The following is a 19,476-nucleotide window of genomic DNA, read 5'->3' as shown; positions in this document are numbered from 1 at the left end:
TACGGAAGATACAAGTACTTCTGAGGGCCCGTACATAATTGTAACATCCGTCGCCATGGGATAAACACGTTATATTTGAACTCGTAGATGTACGGGCCAAAAGGGGAGAAATATGTTGAAGTTCCTCCATGACTGTCAGTCATGTATCAGGGCTAAAAATAAGCCCATAAATCGAGTCATTATACGTCGTTCATCCAAAATAGAAAGAGAAAGTAAAACAAATTCACGGGGAAGTTCAGTTCAAGCTGCTCTCCTGATTATTATAATCGTCAGTCCAACAGGCTGCATGTGGTTATCGTGTTGTTACCACCCAGAATAAAAGACGCTAAAGAATAGATAAACCGGTGGTTGGATTAGGTTCATGTGAGGTCAGGTCGTCGGGTCACCCCAGGAACCATCATGTCCCGTGGATCTAACGCTGGCTTCGACCGGCATATCACCATTTTCTCCCCTGAAGGCCGCCTCTACCAAGTCGGTGAGAGGACTACTTGTCTTTATTACATCATGTAATAAATGTGCATGTAATTTACATGCACATTCAGTGGTGGAAAAAGTACCTAAATGTTTTACCTAAGTAAAAGTATCAATACTGCAATGTAGAAATACTCTGTTTAGAAGTAAAAGTCCGGAATTCAAAATGTACTTAAGTAAAAGTACAAAAGTATCAGCATCAAAATGTACTTAAGTGCCAAAAGTAGAAAGTACTCATTATGCAGAATGTGCCAATTAGTTGTATTGACTTACAGTACTGTAGTTGTATTTTGAACTGTACTGTATCCATGTGCTTTTTCCCCCTGCTATTTTCAAATAGCAAAAGTTTAAATAGGGCTGAAGTGGTTAATGTATGTTTTGTAATAATAATCCACATCTACAAAGTAACTTAAATAATTGTAATGGAGTAAAAGTATAATATTTACCTCTGAGATGTAGTGGAGTAGAAGTAAAAGTAAAGAAATTGGAAATACTCCAGTAAAGTAAACAGACCTCAAAATTGTACTTAAGTACAGTACTTGGGTAAATGTACTTAGTTACTGTACCACCACTAGTCTTTTATTACATGCACACTGCACACAAATTCGAATTATGTCTTAATAATGTCATTATATGGTTTGTCATTAGGCTTTTTGCAGGGTGTAATATAATTATATAACGGATCTGTGTGTCTGCCATCCATCATGCATGTTCTGAGAACAGCTAATCAAGGCTGACATGACAGTATAGGCTATCCTGAGGTCACTCTGTCTTCATCTTGCAACACTTCCTTGCTTATCAGGTGGCTCAGTGCCATTGTCTGGATTTTTATTATGTTCTTTTCTGTTCTGTTCTGTTGTGTTCTTTTCTGTTCCATTTCGTTCTGTTCTGTTGTAATCATGCAGTAAAGAAAAATGCTGGATGTTCATGTGGTATTGTTCTCTTTGTAGAGTATGCCTTCAAAGCCGTCGCCCAGAGCGGGTTGACCTCAGTGGGGGTCCGAGGAGCAGACAGCTCTGTGGTGCTCACACAGAAGAAAGTGCCTGTAAGGATGAAACAGAAACACACACACGCACACGCGCACGCACGCATGCACGCACACACGCACGCACGCACGCACGCACGCACGCACGCACGCACGCACCCACGCACGCACGCACGCACGCACGCACGCACGCACGCACGCACGCACGCACGCACGCACACACACGCACACAATGTAAATTTTTGGGGCATTTTTAACCGCAAGTCTAAAGCCGTAAAATAGCCGATCTACAAGCTCACGACGTGTCGTTGTGAGCTTGTAGATCGGCTATTTTACGGTGTGTGACATGCACAACTAAGTATAAAATAGGGAGAAATCCAACCCCAACCTCAAAACCTCTAACCTCTATAAATGTCTAATCCTGACCCTAACCCCAACCTGAATCTTTTATTATTTGTAAACCTAAAAGGTGAGGACCAGGAAAACGGTCCTCACATCGTCCATTTCTCAAATTCTACTATACTTGTGGGGACATTTGGTCCTCACAAGTATAATAATACATACAAACACACACACACACACACACACACACACACACACACACACACACACACACACACACACACACACACACACACACACACACACACACACACACACACACACACACCGATGATCATGACACATGAGAGGCTGAGACCAGACCACTTAGTGCCAGTGAAGCCAGGCAGAGTGGGGACTCCAGAATTCTGCTGATTATAACAGCACAGAACATCAAAAAGCATCCACTGCTCATCTTACAGACGTGCATCCTAACACCTGTAGATTTTGCAGTGTGTACCATTAGAGACCAGTATTGCTATATCAAAATAAAACTTTCATTCGATACATTTCAGTTTCACATCAACTATAGCATCAGCAACAGCACGATCATCAGAAAAACCATCACCACCATTATCGTCCTCATTTTCATCATCATCATCACCACCATATTCACTTTCTTCAACTTCTGCTCCTTGTATTTCATCATCATCATCATTATCATCATAATCATGACCGTTGTCCACCATCATGACTTGTTGGATTGGCTATTGTCACTATAAAAAAAAGAGAATATTTGAAATATATTTCCTAAAATGGCATGCTCAAAATAGGGATGCCAGGTTGAAAGTGGTTGAAGGAATATTTCACTTTAAAAAAAAAGAAGGGTAATTTTATCGTCTACTCAGGCTTTTGTGAGCCCCCCCAGACAGTGTTTAAGTTGCTTGATTCAGTATTTAAATATTTGATATTCATTTTATCAGACACGCTCCCTTCCTATACAAACCCATTGTAACTTCAAACTCCATTTTAACCATGTTAGATTTATCGAAAACACCCGTCCTTAGTTCTGGTGACTCATACTGCCCTCCCAATACGTGAGGGGGCCGTGTTTCTTTTGATTACTTTTTTCATTTATTTTTATAATTTTTTCATTGTATTTAGTTAAAAATAAATGAAAAAAGTAATTGAAAAAACATGGTCTCAGTCTCCTCACGTATTAGAAGGACAACATCAGAAACAAGGACGGTGTTGGTCGGGGGATCTTAGTATAATTTTAAATTCAATTCCGATTCACTTTTCAAATAATTATTTTACTGATTTTCCTTTCAGAAACCAAATTAAATATTGCTCCATTTTTCAAATAATCACTTCCAAATTAAACCTCAGATTATACTAAGATCCCAAGGTCCGTTAGGGTGTGGGGGTATCTTAGTATAATCTGATATTCAATTCAAATTCACATCTGAAAAGTCTATTTTACTGATTTTCCTTTTAGAATCTAAATTAAACATTGCTTCATTTTTCCAATTTTCTAGCCCACAAAAAAATCAGGAAAATGCTCCATTTTTCTGATATTGTGCTTAGTATTTTGGCGTCTTTTGATTTGGGACTGACACTGAGAAAAGCTCAAAATAGGGTTTTTTTCAATTTTTTCATCCCAGAATAAAAATCAAAGAATGTCTTAATTTTTTTAATTTTCTAGCCTACCCAAAAATCAGGAAAATGCTCCATTTTTCTGATATTGTGCTTAGTATTTTGGCATCTTTTGATTTGGGACTGACACTGGAAAAAAGCTCATAAAAACGGCTTTTGCCATTTTTTTTTCCCAGAACAAAAATCAAAGAATGGCTTCATTTTTCCAAATTTCTAGCCTACCCAAAAATCAGGAAAAGGCTCAATTTTTCTGATATTCTGATTAGTATTTTGTCATCTTTTGATTTGGGACTGACAAAGGAAAACATCTTTATTTGTCTTTGTTTTTCAAAATGTCAGTCATCTTTTAATCTACATTTTTCATCAAAACAAAGATGTCACGTGACCACGTGTTACATCACATGGTCTTTGTCCTTCAAAGTAAAAGTTGTAGTCTAACATGTAAGCAATAGGATCTACAGACAGTCATTAACACCACATCTAATGACTGTATGATGTTGTTTTTAATGCCTTTTCTGTCTTTTTTTTTAGATCAAAGCTACGGCTCACAAAAGTATGTTGCAAGACTACCAAACCTTTCTGGGACATAAAACCGTAAATCCCTTACAACTATATACTTGTGGTGTGGAAGCTCCACCAGCAGGGGTCATTCACTTTCCCCTTGTGCCTCCCAACTTCACAGCACCTTAGTAGTTTTACTGAGGTGCTGTCAACCTAACAACCTTTTTGTTCTTCTATACAAATATTTTCTTTCACATCAGGATTTAAAGGACGAGTTCACCCATTTTCAACCTGTCTTCATATAATTGTTCCTCAATAATGCTCATGATAATATGGCACCCATCGAGAAAAAAAAAATCGATGGGGAATCCAAGATAATAGAAACTACAGGCTTTCTATTCCTGTTAGCACGCTATAATGGAAACCATTGTTCTCGCGTTAATAAAAACAAATATATACAATTTTAAATATTGAAGGGAAAAAAATCCTTTCTGTTGAACTGATAATCGGCTGATTCCTTGACCAGATCCGAGAGCCGCTATGAGAAGTAAGTAAAATCGATATGTAAGGCTTAGGCTGTGAAAACCAACTAGGCTGATGAGTTGTCTGATGCTTATCTAAGAGTTAATGTCGCTCGGTTTCACTGATGAACTCCCTTAGCCATGATGTCAGTCCTGATGAACTCCCTTAGGACTTTGATGTTTGTCCTGGACGGTTTGGTTATCTCCATATATGGAGTTCCAGTAGGGGTTCTCTGATGTCAGCGCTAGGTATGTTAGGTATCTCCATGATAATCGTCTAGGAGAGATTCTATGATGTGTTGGAGATTTCAGCTATTTAAACAACAGACAAATTGTGCAATGACATAATTTGTCGTTTGTCCGTCCATTGTAATGGTGAAATTAAGAGCAGACAAGACTGTTAAAATTAAGTGTATTAATTAATCAAGCAGTAAGTTAAAAGTTAGAGAAATGTACTTAACAGAGATCTCTGGGCTCACACTAGCTTTCCTTATCAGCAACAAATTGCATCGAGGTCACCTCACTAAGTCTGAGCCCTCTTATCTGTCCCTAGAGCCCCTATATACTGAAATGTGGGATGGTCTTCAGGTTGGTTCGCCACCTGACTCAGCATTTGTCTTCAAACAATGGGGGGGGGGGGATTTCTCTCCAACCTGCATCTTTCTAAGATTAGGGAAGGACAGAAAGGAACAGAAACCACAAATGCATACACATGTACAGACAGATGACCTCTCATCACTTCAACGGCCGGGCCATCTGACAGTTTTGTCTTCTTTATTGGGACAGCAATTAAACAATAGTAATTAAAGCAATCGCATATTCTTATAATACCAACTAGTATTAACTAAAGCTTTAAAGGGATATCAATTGCCATCAGATGTCAGACTTGGGGAGGTTAATTGTCTCCATCTATGGGAATCTCCATTTGGGAAGGTTGTGATCAAATAGGTCACTAAAGTCGGGACTGAATAGGTCATTCATCCCATTAGGTTTCTGAGCACCTTGCCATGATCCACCTTGCGGTGTTATCCATTTATACTTTCACTGGTAGATGCGTTTCTGAAGTGTCCATAGCCCTCCTATGAGACACAGACTGAGAAGAAAAAAATCACACAATTTTAGCAGGAGCATTAGTGAGGATCTATGAAGATAGGTTGAAAATGGGTGAAGTCGTTCTTTAATGATCGTTAGACTAATAACCCATTACCCATTATAAATAAGTAACCCACCTATATCCCAAACTCCCTCCCCAGTCAGAGTTCATAGTTTTATTGAATGTAGAATTATGTGCAGGATGTCATTTGTATATGTGAGGGAACTTAATTTACTGTCTTTCCCTAGGAAAGACAGTAAAAAGTAGGACTGACCGTGGGTAGCTACCTGGGATGTAAGTTGGGGCTTGATCAACCCCGGCTGGGTCACCTGGGCGAGGGTTCATGTTGCGAGACCCGAAACACCCTATGACCCCAGGCTACAACACTGATGATACATCCCAGGTGCATCCATGTTATATATTCTTTAGTGTATGTACTTAATATCTCAACTGTTCTTGGCTAATATGACCCCAGGGAACAACTTAGGAACTGTGACTAATTCTCTATCCGGAATGAAATACCCGAAAATGACCACGCTCTTTTTTTAAATGACCATAACCGGTGCACTACTTCCAACATGGCTCTATCTGCTAAACCTTTGGAGCTACAGATTTACTGAGGTGTTCAAAATGTTCAGAATACTTATGATTAGGGAAACATAGTAAAGTGTAAAATTTCTAATTTGATATTTGACAGAACAGCTAAAAGAAACGTATTACTGTCCAGGGCCATAAGGATATTTTTGCGCAAATCAATCTAAGAGCACCACATTTGTCCCAGATGTAACCCAGGGCATGCTCTAATGATTTAGCAAGAGCGCCCGAGCCAGCAACCTTCAGGGTCATCATAGTGGCTAAATCCAATATGACCACCACCTGACAAAGTTTTTGGCTATAATGTTTGAACCACATTTTCAGCTATGAATGCAAACTTGGTGTCTAAATCATGTTTTTTGACAATTAAAAACATGTTTGAATGCTTATCTTTATGATTTAATCTATCTAGAGGACACTAATTTGATTATCACAAATATGGCTACTATGTTCTGAAACAACCAATGTATCTTACGATGTAATTTCATTGAAACAAGAATGATTTAACAGTAGAACTAATTCCTATGATGATAGACCTACAGCTAGAGCTAATACAGTATGTTCAACAATGCTCAGCATAAAGTGTAATACTATATAGTATTACTATTCTATACACCATTGACTAGTATGATATCATACGGTACTAGTCACTAGCCACTGTCAGGATTCATCTACTCTGCTGTGGCCACCACGGCTCTTGCCGGCGTACAGTATATGATGATGATGACCATATACTCCAATCTTTGGACATGGAAAGTTGATCTTTTCAGGCTCCAAAGTAAGGGTGACCAGAGTTTCTTTGAGATACCTGCACTCCTTTTCCCATAGTCAGGGAAGGCTGATGTTGGTCAAATGGTAACCAGGTCCCTTGAGAACTTCCTCCCACCCAAGCTGCACTGATTCAGCATGTCCGAACCTGGGAACCTTACTGGACCCATCTCGCAGATGCCAGTAAAGCTTGCGCCATCCTCCTCCACTGTGGCTGCAAAAGTCATGTAGTGGACACAGCAAATGCTGCAAAACTGGAGTCTGCTGCATCTCGATATATAGATGTTGTGTGATTAGGACATTAAAAACAATCATCACCCGAGGAATCAAAAGGACTGAGCACATGCAACTGTGTGTGTGTGTGTGTGTGTGTGTGTGTGTGTGTGTGTGTGTGTGTGTGTGTGTGTGTGTGTGTGTGTGCGTGGTGCAGTATGTATCAGTTATCGCAGAGCTGTTCTGTTGTTGTAGTAATACCAAGACACATTCCTAGCAACGATTTGTTGTTTAGCAATTCACTTTTCAGATTCTAATTTGAACATATTGTTCAAATTCCATACACCTTTGACTATTATGATAGTATTCACTTTATGCTGAGCATTGATGTTATGGTTTGCTGACCAGCTGCTGCTGGAAGTGCCAACTGCACCCACTAAAGTTACCAGGGGTGACCGGGCCTTTGCCGTGGCTGCCCCCTCTGGAATGACTTACCTTTACGCATCAAAGCAGCCCAGTCATCTTTACTAAAGACAATTTTTTTGTCCTTGGCATTCAGTAACAACTAAAGCAGCCTTACCTTCCTCTATTGGCGCTAATGTTTGTTTGTCTGTGCTTACTCATTGTTTACTATTGTCGGCTTACATTGCATTGTTTGCTTCCTGTTTTTTTTTTTTTTTTTTTTGCTTTGTTTTGCTTTTTACCTGTACAGCACTTTGGTTGACCTGGTCATGTTAAATGTGCTATATAAATAAACCTTGATTTGATTTGATTTGATTTTTAAAAGGGCGTGGTCATTTTCGGGTATTTCGTCCCGAATAGAGAATTAGTCACAGTTCCTAAGTTGTTCCCTGGGGTCATATTAGCCAAGAACAGTTGAGATATTCTCTCCTAAATGAAGTGCACACATATCTTAGCCAGGTCCTAGAAAGTGAATGACCCCTGCTGGTGGAGCTTCCACACCACAAGTATATAGTTGTAAGGAGTTTACGGTTTTATGTCCCAGAAAGGTTTTAGTAGTCTTGCAACATACTTTTGTGAGATGTAGCTTTGATCTAAAAAAAATGACAGAAAATGCATTAAAAAACACATCATACAGTCATTACATGTGGTGTTAATGACTGTCTGTAGATCCTATTGATTACATGTTAGACTACAACTTTTACTTTGAAGGACAAAGACCATGTGCTTTGACCCATGGTCACATGGCTTCTTTGTTTTGATGAAAAAGGTAGACTAAAAGATGACTGACATTTTGAATAATAACCATTCCAGGCTTTTGGATTCCAGATGAATTAAGAAAAACAAAGACAAATAAAGAGCTTTTTCCTTTGTCAGTCCCAAATCAAAAAATGCCAAAATACTAATCAGAATATCAGAAAAATGGAGCATTTTCCTGATTTTTTGGTGGGCTAGAAAATTGGATAAATGAAGCCATTATTAGATTTTTATTCTGGGATGAAAATATGGGGGAAAAAAACATTTTGAGCTTTTCTCAGTGTCAGTCCCAAATCAAAAAAAGCCAAAATACTAATGAGAATATCATAAAAATGGGCCATTTTCCAGATTTTAAGGGAAAAAATAAAAGTTTCAAAATGAAGCAATGTTTTATTTAGGATCTGAAACGAAAATCAGTAAAATATACTTTTCAGACGCTTATTCCAATTGAAAAACAAATAATAAATAAGATGCCCTGACTCCAAAAGCCCGGGGGATCTTAGTATAATCTGAGGTTTAATTTGGAAGTGATTATTTGAAAAATGGAGCAATATTTAATTTGGTTTCTGAAAGGAAAATCAGTAAAATAATTGTTTAAAAAGTGAATTAGAATTGAATTTCAAATTATACTAAGATCCCCCGACCGGTGTTTCCGATGAATCTAACATGGTTAAAATGGAGTTTGAAGTTACAATGGGTTTGTATAGGAAGGGTGCGTGTCTGATAAAATGAATATCAAATATCTAAATACTGAATCAAGCGACTTAAAAACTGTCTGGGGGGCTCACAAAAGCCTGAGTTGAGGATAAAATGACCCAAAATGAGTTTGAAAGTGAAATATCACTTTAAAGTTTGTGTCTGTAAAGATTGTCTTTAATACATAACACAATGCAATGTTAATATTTGTTACCGCAAGCTGACATTAGGAAGTACAGTACATCGTCTCTGTTGGGCGGAAACCTCATCATGTCCAAAACTGATACTTTTCAGGATTCAAATTCAAAAACAGCAAAAGTAGCAGATCGTCAAGATCAAAATACTTTTGAGGGACACTGTGTGATCAAGTAAGGCGTCAATTGACGATAAAAAACCCCAAAAGTTAAAATATGGAGATATGAGGTTTCTGTCCGACAGCGACGATATTATGTATATTGTAGTACTGTATTTATGTATGTGTGTGTGTCATGTGTTTGTGACCCCAGGACAAGCTACTGGACCCCTCCACAGTGACCAACATTTTCAAGCTGACCCCACGCATTGGCTGCATGATGACAGGTCACAGTGGTACGTAGGCGCGCATACGTGTGCACATATATACAACCACACACACATTCATGAATTCACACACATAAAACACCCATTTACTTTATGTATTCATTATTCGTCGTCTCTTGGCAGTTATTTTGCGTGTGGAGATGAGGACACACTCACCTGGCTTAACCAGTTAAACTCTATATCGTATATGTGTTGTTTCGTAAATACTCTATCAGACCACAGCGTCACACAAAAGCATCAAAAGTAGCAGATCCTCAAGCTCGAAACACGACGCGAAGCGACACATTTCGATTATTTTTTTAGACAATAAAAAGGAACATTGAGTCAAGCAGTGATAACAAAGAGGTCTGATTTTTTCTGACAAAAAACAACAGTTAACGATTGATAGTTTTTAATTTGGTTCCTGAACAGTAACAGTTCTGGACAGGTTTCCACCCAACAGAGACGATACTACGTACGGAGTCCCCCAGGGCTCTCTACCTGGTCCCCTCCTTTTATTCCCATCAACAAATCTCTTAGTCAATCCATAAGCTCACAACGCTTGTAGATCTCCAATTTTTTGCCAAATGTTTGCCCATTTTCGCCGAATGTTCGCCTATTATGACATACCCAGAACAGGGATGCTATATGGGTTCATTCATGAGGTCAAACCCCCATTTTCCTCCGCTCTCTCTCTCTCTCTCTCCCTGGCATGCAGCGGACAGTCGTTCCCAGGTGCACCGGGCGCGCGTGGAGGCAGGCAACTGGAAGTACAAGTTTGGTTACGACATCACGCCAGACGTGTTGATCCGCAGGATGGCCGACATCTCCCAGGTCTACACGCAGAACGCCGAGATGAGACCGCTCGGCTGCAGTGAGTGGGGGTGGTCTGTTTCTGACTGTGGGGTCTGTTTTTGACTGAGTGCTCTGCCTCTCTCTGTTCAGTGTGGTACTTCTTTTTTCAATTCAACCAATGCTTTATTTAAAAAAAATTGCATTGGAGTGTGGCAATCAATGCGGGGTCGGCACTGTGCGAAAACAAACGAGACAGAGCTGGGTAGCCTATCACCATATTATTTTTCACAGTACTGTTTGTATCGATTATCCAGCCCCTTGTGTCAATATGTATCCAGGGCTCAAAGTGGGCCCTACACAGCATTGAAAAGCCTGCAGGGCTATCATGGTTAAGGATTTTTCACTCACAATGTATCTAAGTTGTGGTCAACACAAACCTTCTAGGCCCATGTTCCTTTATAAAAGTATTAACCACCATATATACTGGTTAATACTTGACTTTGTCTTACAAAAAATAGCAAAATAGGCAATGTACTTAAACTCACATGCCTCACAATATGACGTGCATGTGAGCTTGCAGTTCTGTAATATCACAAATGTTTTTATTTATTCATATAAATTAGAAGAATTGCTCAAAATAACTTCATGTGGTGAAGCAGTCTTCTAACACAATTTGACCGATCAAGCCTCATGGCGAGCTCAGGACCCAAGAGACATTTGGAAAAAATCTGAAATTCTTTTGAAAAATGTTTAATCTTTTCTTAATTTTTTGTTATTTAGACTTGTGAAAATCTTGTGTAGGAATGTAGGAAACGTAAAAAATAAGGGGTATTTACCGATTTAAATGTGTCCGCGACCCAAAACTGGGTCTCAACCCACTGTTTGGAAAACACTGATCTAGTCAGTAGAAAAACAGTCGGATCACCCACCTCTGCATCCTCCCCTCTCCCTCCTCATCCGTCCCTCCCAGGTATGATGCTGGTAGCAGTGGACCCCCAACTGGGCCCAGTGCTGTATAAATGTGACCCGGCTGGCTACTACTGTGGCTTCAGGGCCACAGCGGTGGGGGCCAAACAGATAGAAGCCAACAGCTACCTGGAGAAGAAACTGAAGAAGAGACCTGACCTGAGTAATGACGGGATAGTGCAGGTACAACAGTGACCTCTAGAGGACTGACCTTTGCATGCTACTGTTGTGTTTCATCTGTATACATTAGCTACAGTGTCTGACATTTATTGTAATGCTCTTGAGCAAGTAGCAGTGGGTCCTAAAAGCAGAATGTGAGCTTTTCTTTACGGGGTCATGGACAAAGACCAACTTTAACCACATGAACCCTAGTGTCCCTATTCTGGGCTTGTCATAGTAGGCAAACATTCGGCAAAAATAGGCAAACATTTGTAATAGCAGATGAACAATCTCACAACGCATGTAGATTGGGTAAGCACAGCTTGTAGATTGGATAATTTTGACGAAGACCGTATTACACCCACATCCAGGAGAAGCAGGTGTTTTGTAATAGCTGTCTGTTCAATATCAATTCTGCGTTTTTGACTTTCACAACAATAACTCAGTTTTGATCAAATTTTGATCAATCTTGGCAGATGAGTTTGGTGTAGGGTCAGGACCTACTACAGTACACTATTAATTTATTTATCAAATCAGTCAAAGATCAAGGTGACAGCGCAAGTTCAAAGTTTAGCCCTATGAATACTGTACCTAGCATGTCCACATCACAGCATCTCTCTGAGTGGACTTATAACATATTGGGTTGATGGATGCAAAATTTGGGTCCAAGTTTGAAACCACAACTTTCAACCTGGTGTCCCTAATTGTGGCATGTTATATAGGCGGAAAAAAAGCAGATCTACAAGCTCCCCACACGCCACATTGCGATGTGAGCTTGTACTTCGGCTATACACGCTATTCGTCCTACAACGATGTATGTTGATGATGATGATGGATATACAGTAGGATGGTTAAGCACCACTAATTTAGTCCGGGGAGAATCATTTAATCCCAGTGAAGGCTTTTAAAACCACTGAATGCTACTTCTTACCCCTTACTCGGTCTCTTCCATCAGTTGGCCATTTCCTGTCTGTCTTCTGTCCTGGCCATGGACTTCAAGGCCAGTGACCTGGAGGTGGGCGTGGTCACAAGAGAACAACCTAAATTCAGGTATTTTGACCATGACCTACATTACCTACCAAAAAGCAATACATGTTTTACCCGTTATGAAGGATTTCATTGATCTTTATTTGTAATGTATTAGTCTCGCACACCCAGCCGATCATCTCTGCCTACTGCTACTGTACGTCTTGGGGAATGTAAATTCAATGTATAGACCCCTTAACAGACGACGTCACACTGATAAGAACCAGTATGCGCGCGCAGGCCGGCACCAAATGAAACCCATTCTGTCATGTCTTGCCAGGACGCGCCTCACTAGCCAACACACAAGAGGAGGTTGAATGTACTGAAACCAGCGCACCCCGAAACAATATGTTGGGAATTGATTGCATGAAACAATCACCTGTGCTTCCAGTCTCAATATTGGTAAACAAATAATTGGTCTATAGGCTTAAACGGCCGTTGACAAACATACGACCACTGCATTGAAAAAAACAAATCACATCACTGTCCCATTATGAACGACCGCCCAAAAGTCAATAGTTTTCTACCATTCAGACCCTATATTGAATTTACGTAAATGAACTTTTGTCTTACTTACGTGTCTCCCTTCTACTAAAACTCCTTTATTCATTTTTCTTTTCCACCCCCTTATCTCCATCTGTCTTTTGTCTTTCTCTCGCTCTGTCTCTTTTAGGACCTTGACAGAGGCAGAGATAGAAGCCCACCTGGTTGCCATAGCAGAACGGGAGTAGTCGCTGCCTCATAATAGTCTTTTGTTTTTCAGTGTACACTAAGAATCAGTGGATCCTACGCGTGCTGTCACAAAAGTGCATCATCTACTCTGTGTTTAGAGAGCTAAAGCATACCTTGCAAAAGTCACGTTTTTAAGCCTGAGTTATACTTAGTTGTGCACGGGTGTCTTCGGTGCACGACACCTGCGCACAACTAAGAAAAATCTGGCAATATGGCTTCCAGGCATTTTGTTTGTGTGAATAGAATACTTGTCATCACACACTGTTTATCACAACCAGGCTTACTGTCACCTCCAAAGTACAAGAACTGCAATTACATGTCCTACAGACATACATAAACTACTGTGATAAGGGTGCACTGTCATATATATTAAATCATTTCATCAGGGGGAATATGATCCCATTAAATTGCATCCTTTCTTTCTCAAACTACTGATCTAATGTGACTGCATTGGTCTGCACAACAAGACTGCATTACTTTAATGGAAAGGTCAAAAAGGTGTTTTTTGTGGAATAAAGAGGTTCATTTTATGAACAGTGTAATAATGGAAGGCAGTATTGTGGCACCATCAGGGTGAGAATAATGCTTGTTGGAGGCCTTCTTTTGCTTGAGCGCCTGCCCCCCAAAATGTCTGTGCACAGCCATGGTCTGTTGCACATTACTTAGATGGCTTTTGAATAGAGTTGTTCCGATACCGATACCAGTATCTGAAAAGCTGCCGATACTGCCTAAAATGCTGGTATCGATATCGGCGAGTATGCCATTCCGATACCATGTAATCTATCACATGAGATTTAATTTACAGTAATATTTTGAATTGATGTTGCACTACTGTTTTATATTCTTACTGTACAATTTTCATTATTTTACTAACTTGGAGCTGCACTTTTTGATTTTGTATTTATTCCTTGATCAGTGGTTCTTAAACTTTTACATTTCAAGGACCCTTGAGTGTACAGGTTCCATTTGTACACTCTCAGAGTTAGTTATAAGGGTCCATTTGGAACCCCCTCAAGGACCCCTGAGGGTCCCTGGACCCCACTTTGAGAACCACTGTCCTAGATTTATTTTTATTATGCAATGGTATTTGATGGTACTACTCAGTATCGACCGATATGCAAGTTATGGGGATTGTAATCGGTATCGGGAAGGAGAAAGTGGTATCGGTACATCTCTACTTTTGAAGAATGAAGTTTTGAGATTTTAGACCTGATCGTATGTTGTATGACATACAATGTTTTTTTTTATGGCTGACCAGCTGTCATGTGATGTGTTTTCAATGCACAGTTGCACACAATAGTCGTTATTTTCTTTTCTTTTTTTTTACAATTTCAGGACAAAATCTGTTGTGACCCAGTTTGGTCAGCAGGTGGCAAAAGTGAGCAGCTCACATGAGCTACTATTCCCCATTTACAGGTATATTCAGCAGGTGGGCTATTATTACTCTTAAAGTAGGGTAAGTGATATTTTTGGGTTAAAACAAAAAGTATTTTGTTAAAAGGTTAAAGCACTATATTCTGATAGTAATCATTGCTATAGAGTGTTTTTTCAGTAACAGATGTCTCCCTGTCTCTCCAGCTCTTTAATAAACAGAAAATACATTTTCCAGTAGGTGTCAAAATCTGAGCCAATCAGGAGAAAGTACCCATTTTTAAGCTTCATTTGTATAGTGTTCCAGTTCCAATTTTGTCTGCTCATTTCTTAGTGTCATCACTTCCAATTTCACTTGTTTAATCTATATCCAGATTGAGTTCTGTCCTGGTTGGATAAAATTGGAAATTTAACTGAAACTGAAACGAAAATGCATTTTCTGTTTAATAAAGAGGTGGAGAGACAAGGAGACTAATTTTACTGAACAAACACTCTATAGCAATGAGTACTATCAGAATATAGAGCTATTTAACACTTATTTTAATCAAAGCAAATCACTTACCTTACCTTACCTTTAACTACTTACTGAAAATCCTCTAATCAAACAGACCTACTCAGACCGCTTTTTCCCCCCATCTACACCAAATCTTTGCTAAAAATAGCTGATCTAGACCTGCCATTTTTGGCAAGCGTTCCCCCAGAATAGGCATGCTGGGGTTCAAGTGGATAAAAGGGTTTAGGCAGCGAATCCCAACCTGTGGGCCAAGGACCACTGGTGGGCCATGAGGATATTGTAAGTGGGCCGCCAAAATAATTGGCAATACACCAAGATTAATATTATAAAAAGTCAAGTATTATAAAATATTATATACATTTTAAGTATTTTTCTTTCAAACTTTGAACAATTAGTTAAAATAGTACAAATAGGAACTACTAGTATCCTACATTAGTTCCATTGATCCAAGCCGGAACACAATTGATTGATCATTAAAATAGACTATGAAAATGCATTGGGCTCTGATCCAGAAAAGGTTGGGAACCACTGGTCTAAAGGGTATTAAGTTATGTATGTACACAAAACAGCACATGAGCGGGTGAAAACGTGTTGAGCCTGTGTGGGGTCTAAATAAGGAGAGACCAAACCAGGGATTCCATGTGCAAAAGGTGCTGTAAGTATTTACACCACAACAGCAGTGATGTTGCTAGTTTTTCAATGTAATGGGTCCTGGGACCCAAGGGTGGTCTTTTAGTTCTAATAAAATTGGTCATTTTTAACAAAGTGCAGTATTTAACACACGTTTGATCTTAATATACGTTTATATTCATGTAGAAATGTTATCAGAGAAAAATAAATAACAAAATTCCAAATGTGACAACTCAATATTCGCTAAATAAAACTATATGCAAACATTATAGAAAGTAAATAGCACCAAAGTAAAAAAAAGACAGCAAAATACTTTGTGGTGCACTGTGAGCTAAATTAAGTTTATGATGCATTATGCATAGCTCAATTAAAGTCTATGTAGCATAGAACATAGTAACAGAAATAGCACCAAAATAAATAAAACACTTTGTTGTGCATTATGAGCAACACTACAAACAAAGCAGGTGATGTGGATGAGAGGGAGTAAGCAGTTGCAGACACTGGGCTTTTATCTGCCAGCAAAGGGATGTGAGTCAGATGAGGATGGTCTGATGTTTCTGAACATCAGACCATCCTCTTCCCCAGCCAGATCAGCATTTAAAGGGATATTTCACTTCAAACAAATTTGGGGTAATTTTATCGTCTATTCAGGCTTTTGTGAACACCCCAGACAGTTTTGAAGTTGCTTGATTATTATTTAATTTTTTGAAAAAAAAAAAAACATGGCCCCTCACGTATTAGGAGGGCAGGATGAGTCACCAGAATCAAGGACGGGTGTTTTTGATGAATCTATCATGGTTAAAATGGAGTTTGAAGTTACAATGGGTTTGTATAGGAAGGGGGCGTGTCTGATAAAATGAAAATCTAATATCTAAATACTGAATCAAGCAACGTAAAGACTGTCTGGGGGGGCTCACAAAAGCCTGAGTAGACGATAAAATGACCAAAACTTTTTTTGAAAGTGAAATATCCCTTTAATACTGTTGATGCTGAAACTACAGCTAAGACAGTTTCAACATGAATCTCTTCTGGCTTTGGTGCACTGTCATGGTACAACTTGAGCATAATAATGACATCTGACGTCTGTGATTACAGTACAAAGAAGAGGACCAAGAAGCGAACACACAATGCAGGTCCTGGTAGGCCTACAGGCAATAATACCAATACCATGCTAAACAATACAATAAATGAGCATGCATCTTGTCTCATAAAACCACCTTCCTATAGCGCATTTTCCATAATGCGCTGAGATGGGTAAGAACCTCTTTAGCTAGACAGAAAGCCTATATGCAAGTGCTCTCTAAACAAACTCACCTAACAAACACAAGGCCAAGACTAACATTTACACACGAAACACTTCTGCCAAAACATTTTCTATGACTTTCTTGCGCTTTATTTCCAGGTTGTGAATTTGGACAATGAGGGACCAGTGCATTAACCTCATTTGCACCCCCCCCCCAAAAAAAAGTGAAATAATGGAAATGGAGCTTGCGGGAGGTCTACCTGGTTGCTCCTGCCAGTACCATATGCTTGCCCTGAAAATTAAAGGGAGAAATAAGGTCAGCTCACTGGCTAAAGCTCCACAAGTGATTTGTTTATTTATTGTATTACCACCAAGAGTTGGTGGTAAACAAATTGCTCTGGGAGCTTTATCCAGTGTGCAGGCTTCATTTCACATTTTTTATAATGTGCCTCTGTCCTGCGCCTGGGATTTTACCAAAAGGATGCTTTGTTTATTACTCATGTGGCAGTTTACAAGACTAAAATATGGATATTTCGTGTCCATGAATACAGTGGCCGTCCATCTGTCCAAGTACAAACAGCTTGTACAGGGAAACTGCAAAACGCGCATTAAATCAATTATGGTCCCCCTCTATACAGCACAAAAACTAATTTCACCCACTTTTTTTACACCTGTAAGCCTGTGATGTGACAATAATGATGATCCTGATTCTGTGAATCTTGTGATAATGAAGCTCAACATTTTTCCCAGCCAAAAGCCCAGAATTATGCTAATGATCAGGGTCTAGGAGTATATTTGTACAGTGAAACTGCAAAAGGCTCATTAAATCAGTTACAGTCCGCTGAAAGGTGAAGGGGTGAATCTTCTGATGATGAAGCTCTTAAAAAGGGTCTAGGGCTATTGCGTCCAAGTTGTAACAAAATGAAGCTGAACATCTCATTCCCGGCTGAGCCCCTAATTATGTTACTACTCTTAAAAAGGGTCTAGGGCTATTGCGTCGAGGTTACTAACAAAATGAAGCTGAACATCTCATTCCCGGCTGAGCCCCTAATTATGTTACTACTCTTAAAAAGGGTCTAGGGCTATTGCGTCCAAGTTGTAACAAAATGAAGCTGAACATCTCATTCCCGGCTGAGCCCCTAATTATGTTACTACTCTTAAAAAGGGTCTAGGGCTATTGCGTCGAGGTTACTAACAAAATGAAGCTGAACATCTCATTCCCGGCTGAGCCCCTAATTATGTTACTACTCTTAAAAAGGGTCTAGGGCTATTGCGTCGAGGTTACAAACAAAATGAAGCTGAACATCTCATTCCCGGCTGAAATTATGTTACGACCAAGGGTCTAGGGGTATTAACATAATAGAAAGTAAATGACTGGGTAAAAAGGTATTGAGTGTATGGCGTGTAAATAATGGGAGATCAAACCCCAGATTCCACCTGCAAAAAGGGCTGTATGTGTTGCGAAGCTTAACTGTATTCCATTTGTTGCAATAAATGGTTAAATCTACTTTGACGTGAGTGTTTCTGATTGAAGTGTTAAAGTATTTATACTATTTTCTGTATATAGACACAAAACAGGCCAAAGAAACAAAGCAGCTAGTAAACCAAACGCTTGGCTATCTAACTACTATCAAGTGGCCAAAAACGATATAAGGGGCAACCAAACCACCCCTTACCGGGTGTGTTTAACAATAACTCTCCTACTATGTATAGAGGCCTCTGTCTTACCTTACCTGTCCCAGAGCTGGGCATACACAGTGTCTAACAAAATCAGGCAGGAGAATTAAATGGTACTCGTTATGGGTCTTACAAACAAAAGCACAACACTACAAACAGAGCGGAGGTGGATGAGTGGAGAGGGCTTTTGCAGGTAGAAAGCCAGGGCCTCATACTTGGATTGATTTCCTGTTTTCCTGTTGAGTCATGTGAGCTTTGGAGACAAGGGAAATGGAGTGACCGTGCCCACTTAGGAGACCATTTGTGTCCCATTTTTCATACTAGTGGCAAGGTGTGGGGTTGGCCTTCCTTGACACATTCTTTGCTTTTATCTGCCAGCAGAGGGATGTGATTGGTAGAGGTGGAGCCAGATGAGCAGGACCAGCGAACGCAAGCGAAAGTTGGACCAGATAACAGGGATTGGCAGAAGACAATGAGTTTATTGGTGACTGGAGGTGCCTGTGAAGAGAGGAGAAGACATGAGAACACAGCAATGTGGAACATAAACAAATCAATGGCTGTATTTATCCATTACTTTTTTAACCATGCACATGACACTGATTTCATATACAGCACTTGCTATTTTGTATGCATTTCTTATGCGTAGAGGCTATGCAAAATCCCCTAGGTTCTGGGTTTTCAGAAACCTCACCTGCAAATGTTGATGTAGCATTGCCAGCCGAATGATGATGGTCCAAAACTTGACTGATGTTTTACTGTGAGTGAATA

The 19,476-nt window shown here is 39.6% G+C and overlaps 1 protein-coding gene across 1 annotated transcript; it reads left to right on the top strand.

Moving 5' to 3' along the window:
* Positions 1–222: 222 nt before the first annotated feature.
* LOC308085259 (proteasome subunit alpha type-6-like) lies at positions 223–13,807 on the top strand. Its single transcript, XM_080428337.1, has 7 exons — positions 223–475; positions 1,422–1,516; positions 9,544–9,625; positions 10,314–10,469; positions 11,361–11,539; positions 12,471–12,565; positions 13,215–13,807. Exons 1-7 carry the CDS (start codon positions 400–402, stop codon positions 13,270–13,272), a joined length of 741 nt encoding a protein of 246 aa, XP_080284463.1. The 5' UTR covers positions 223–399; the 3' UTR covers positions 13,273–13,807.
* The last annotated feature ends 5,669 nt before the right edge of the window (positions 13,808–19,476 follow it).

Source organism: Gymnoscopelus braueri, assembly GCF_963280865.1.
Source record: "Gymnoscopelus braueri genome assembly, chromosome: 5".
Lineage (NCBI taxonomy): Eukaryota > Metazoa > Chordata > Actinopteri > Myctophiformes > Myctophidae > Gymnoscopelus > Gymnoscopelus braueri.
The sequence above is the reverse complement of the archived record's forward strand: the minus strand, read 5'-3'. Positions and strand labels throughout refer to the sequence as shown.

Coding starts and splice junctions, on each gene's coding strand:
- LOC308085259 (XM_080428337.1), top strand. CDS start 400: ATGTCCCGTGGATCTAACGCTGGCTTCGACCGGCATATCACCATTTTC. Junction 10,470..11,360: donor GATGAGACCGCTCGGCTGCA/GTGAGTGGGGGT, acceptor CGTCCCTCCCAG/GTATGATGCTGGTAGCAGTG. Junction 11,540..12,470: donor GTAATGACGGGATAGTGCAG/GTACAACAGTGA, acceptor CTCTTCCATCAG/TTGGCCATTTCCTGTCTGTC.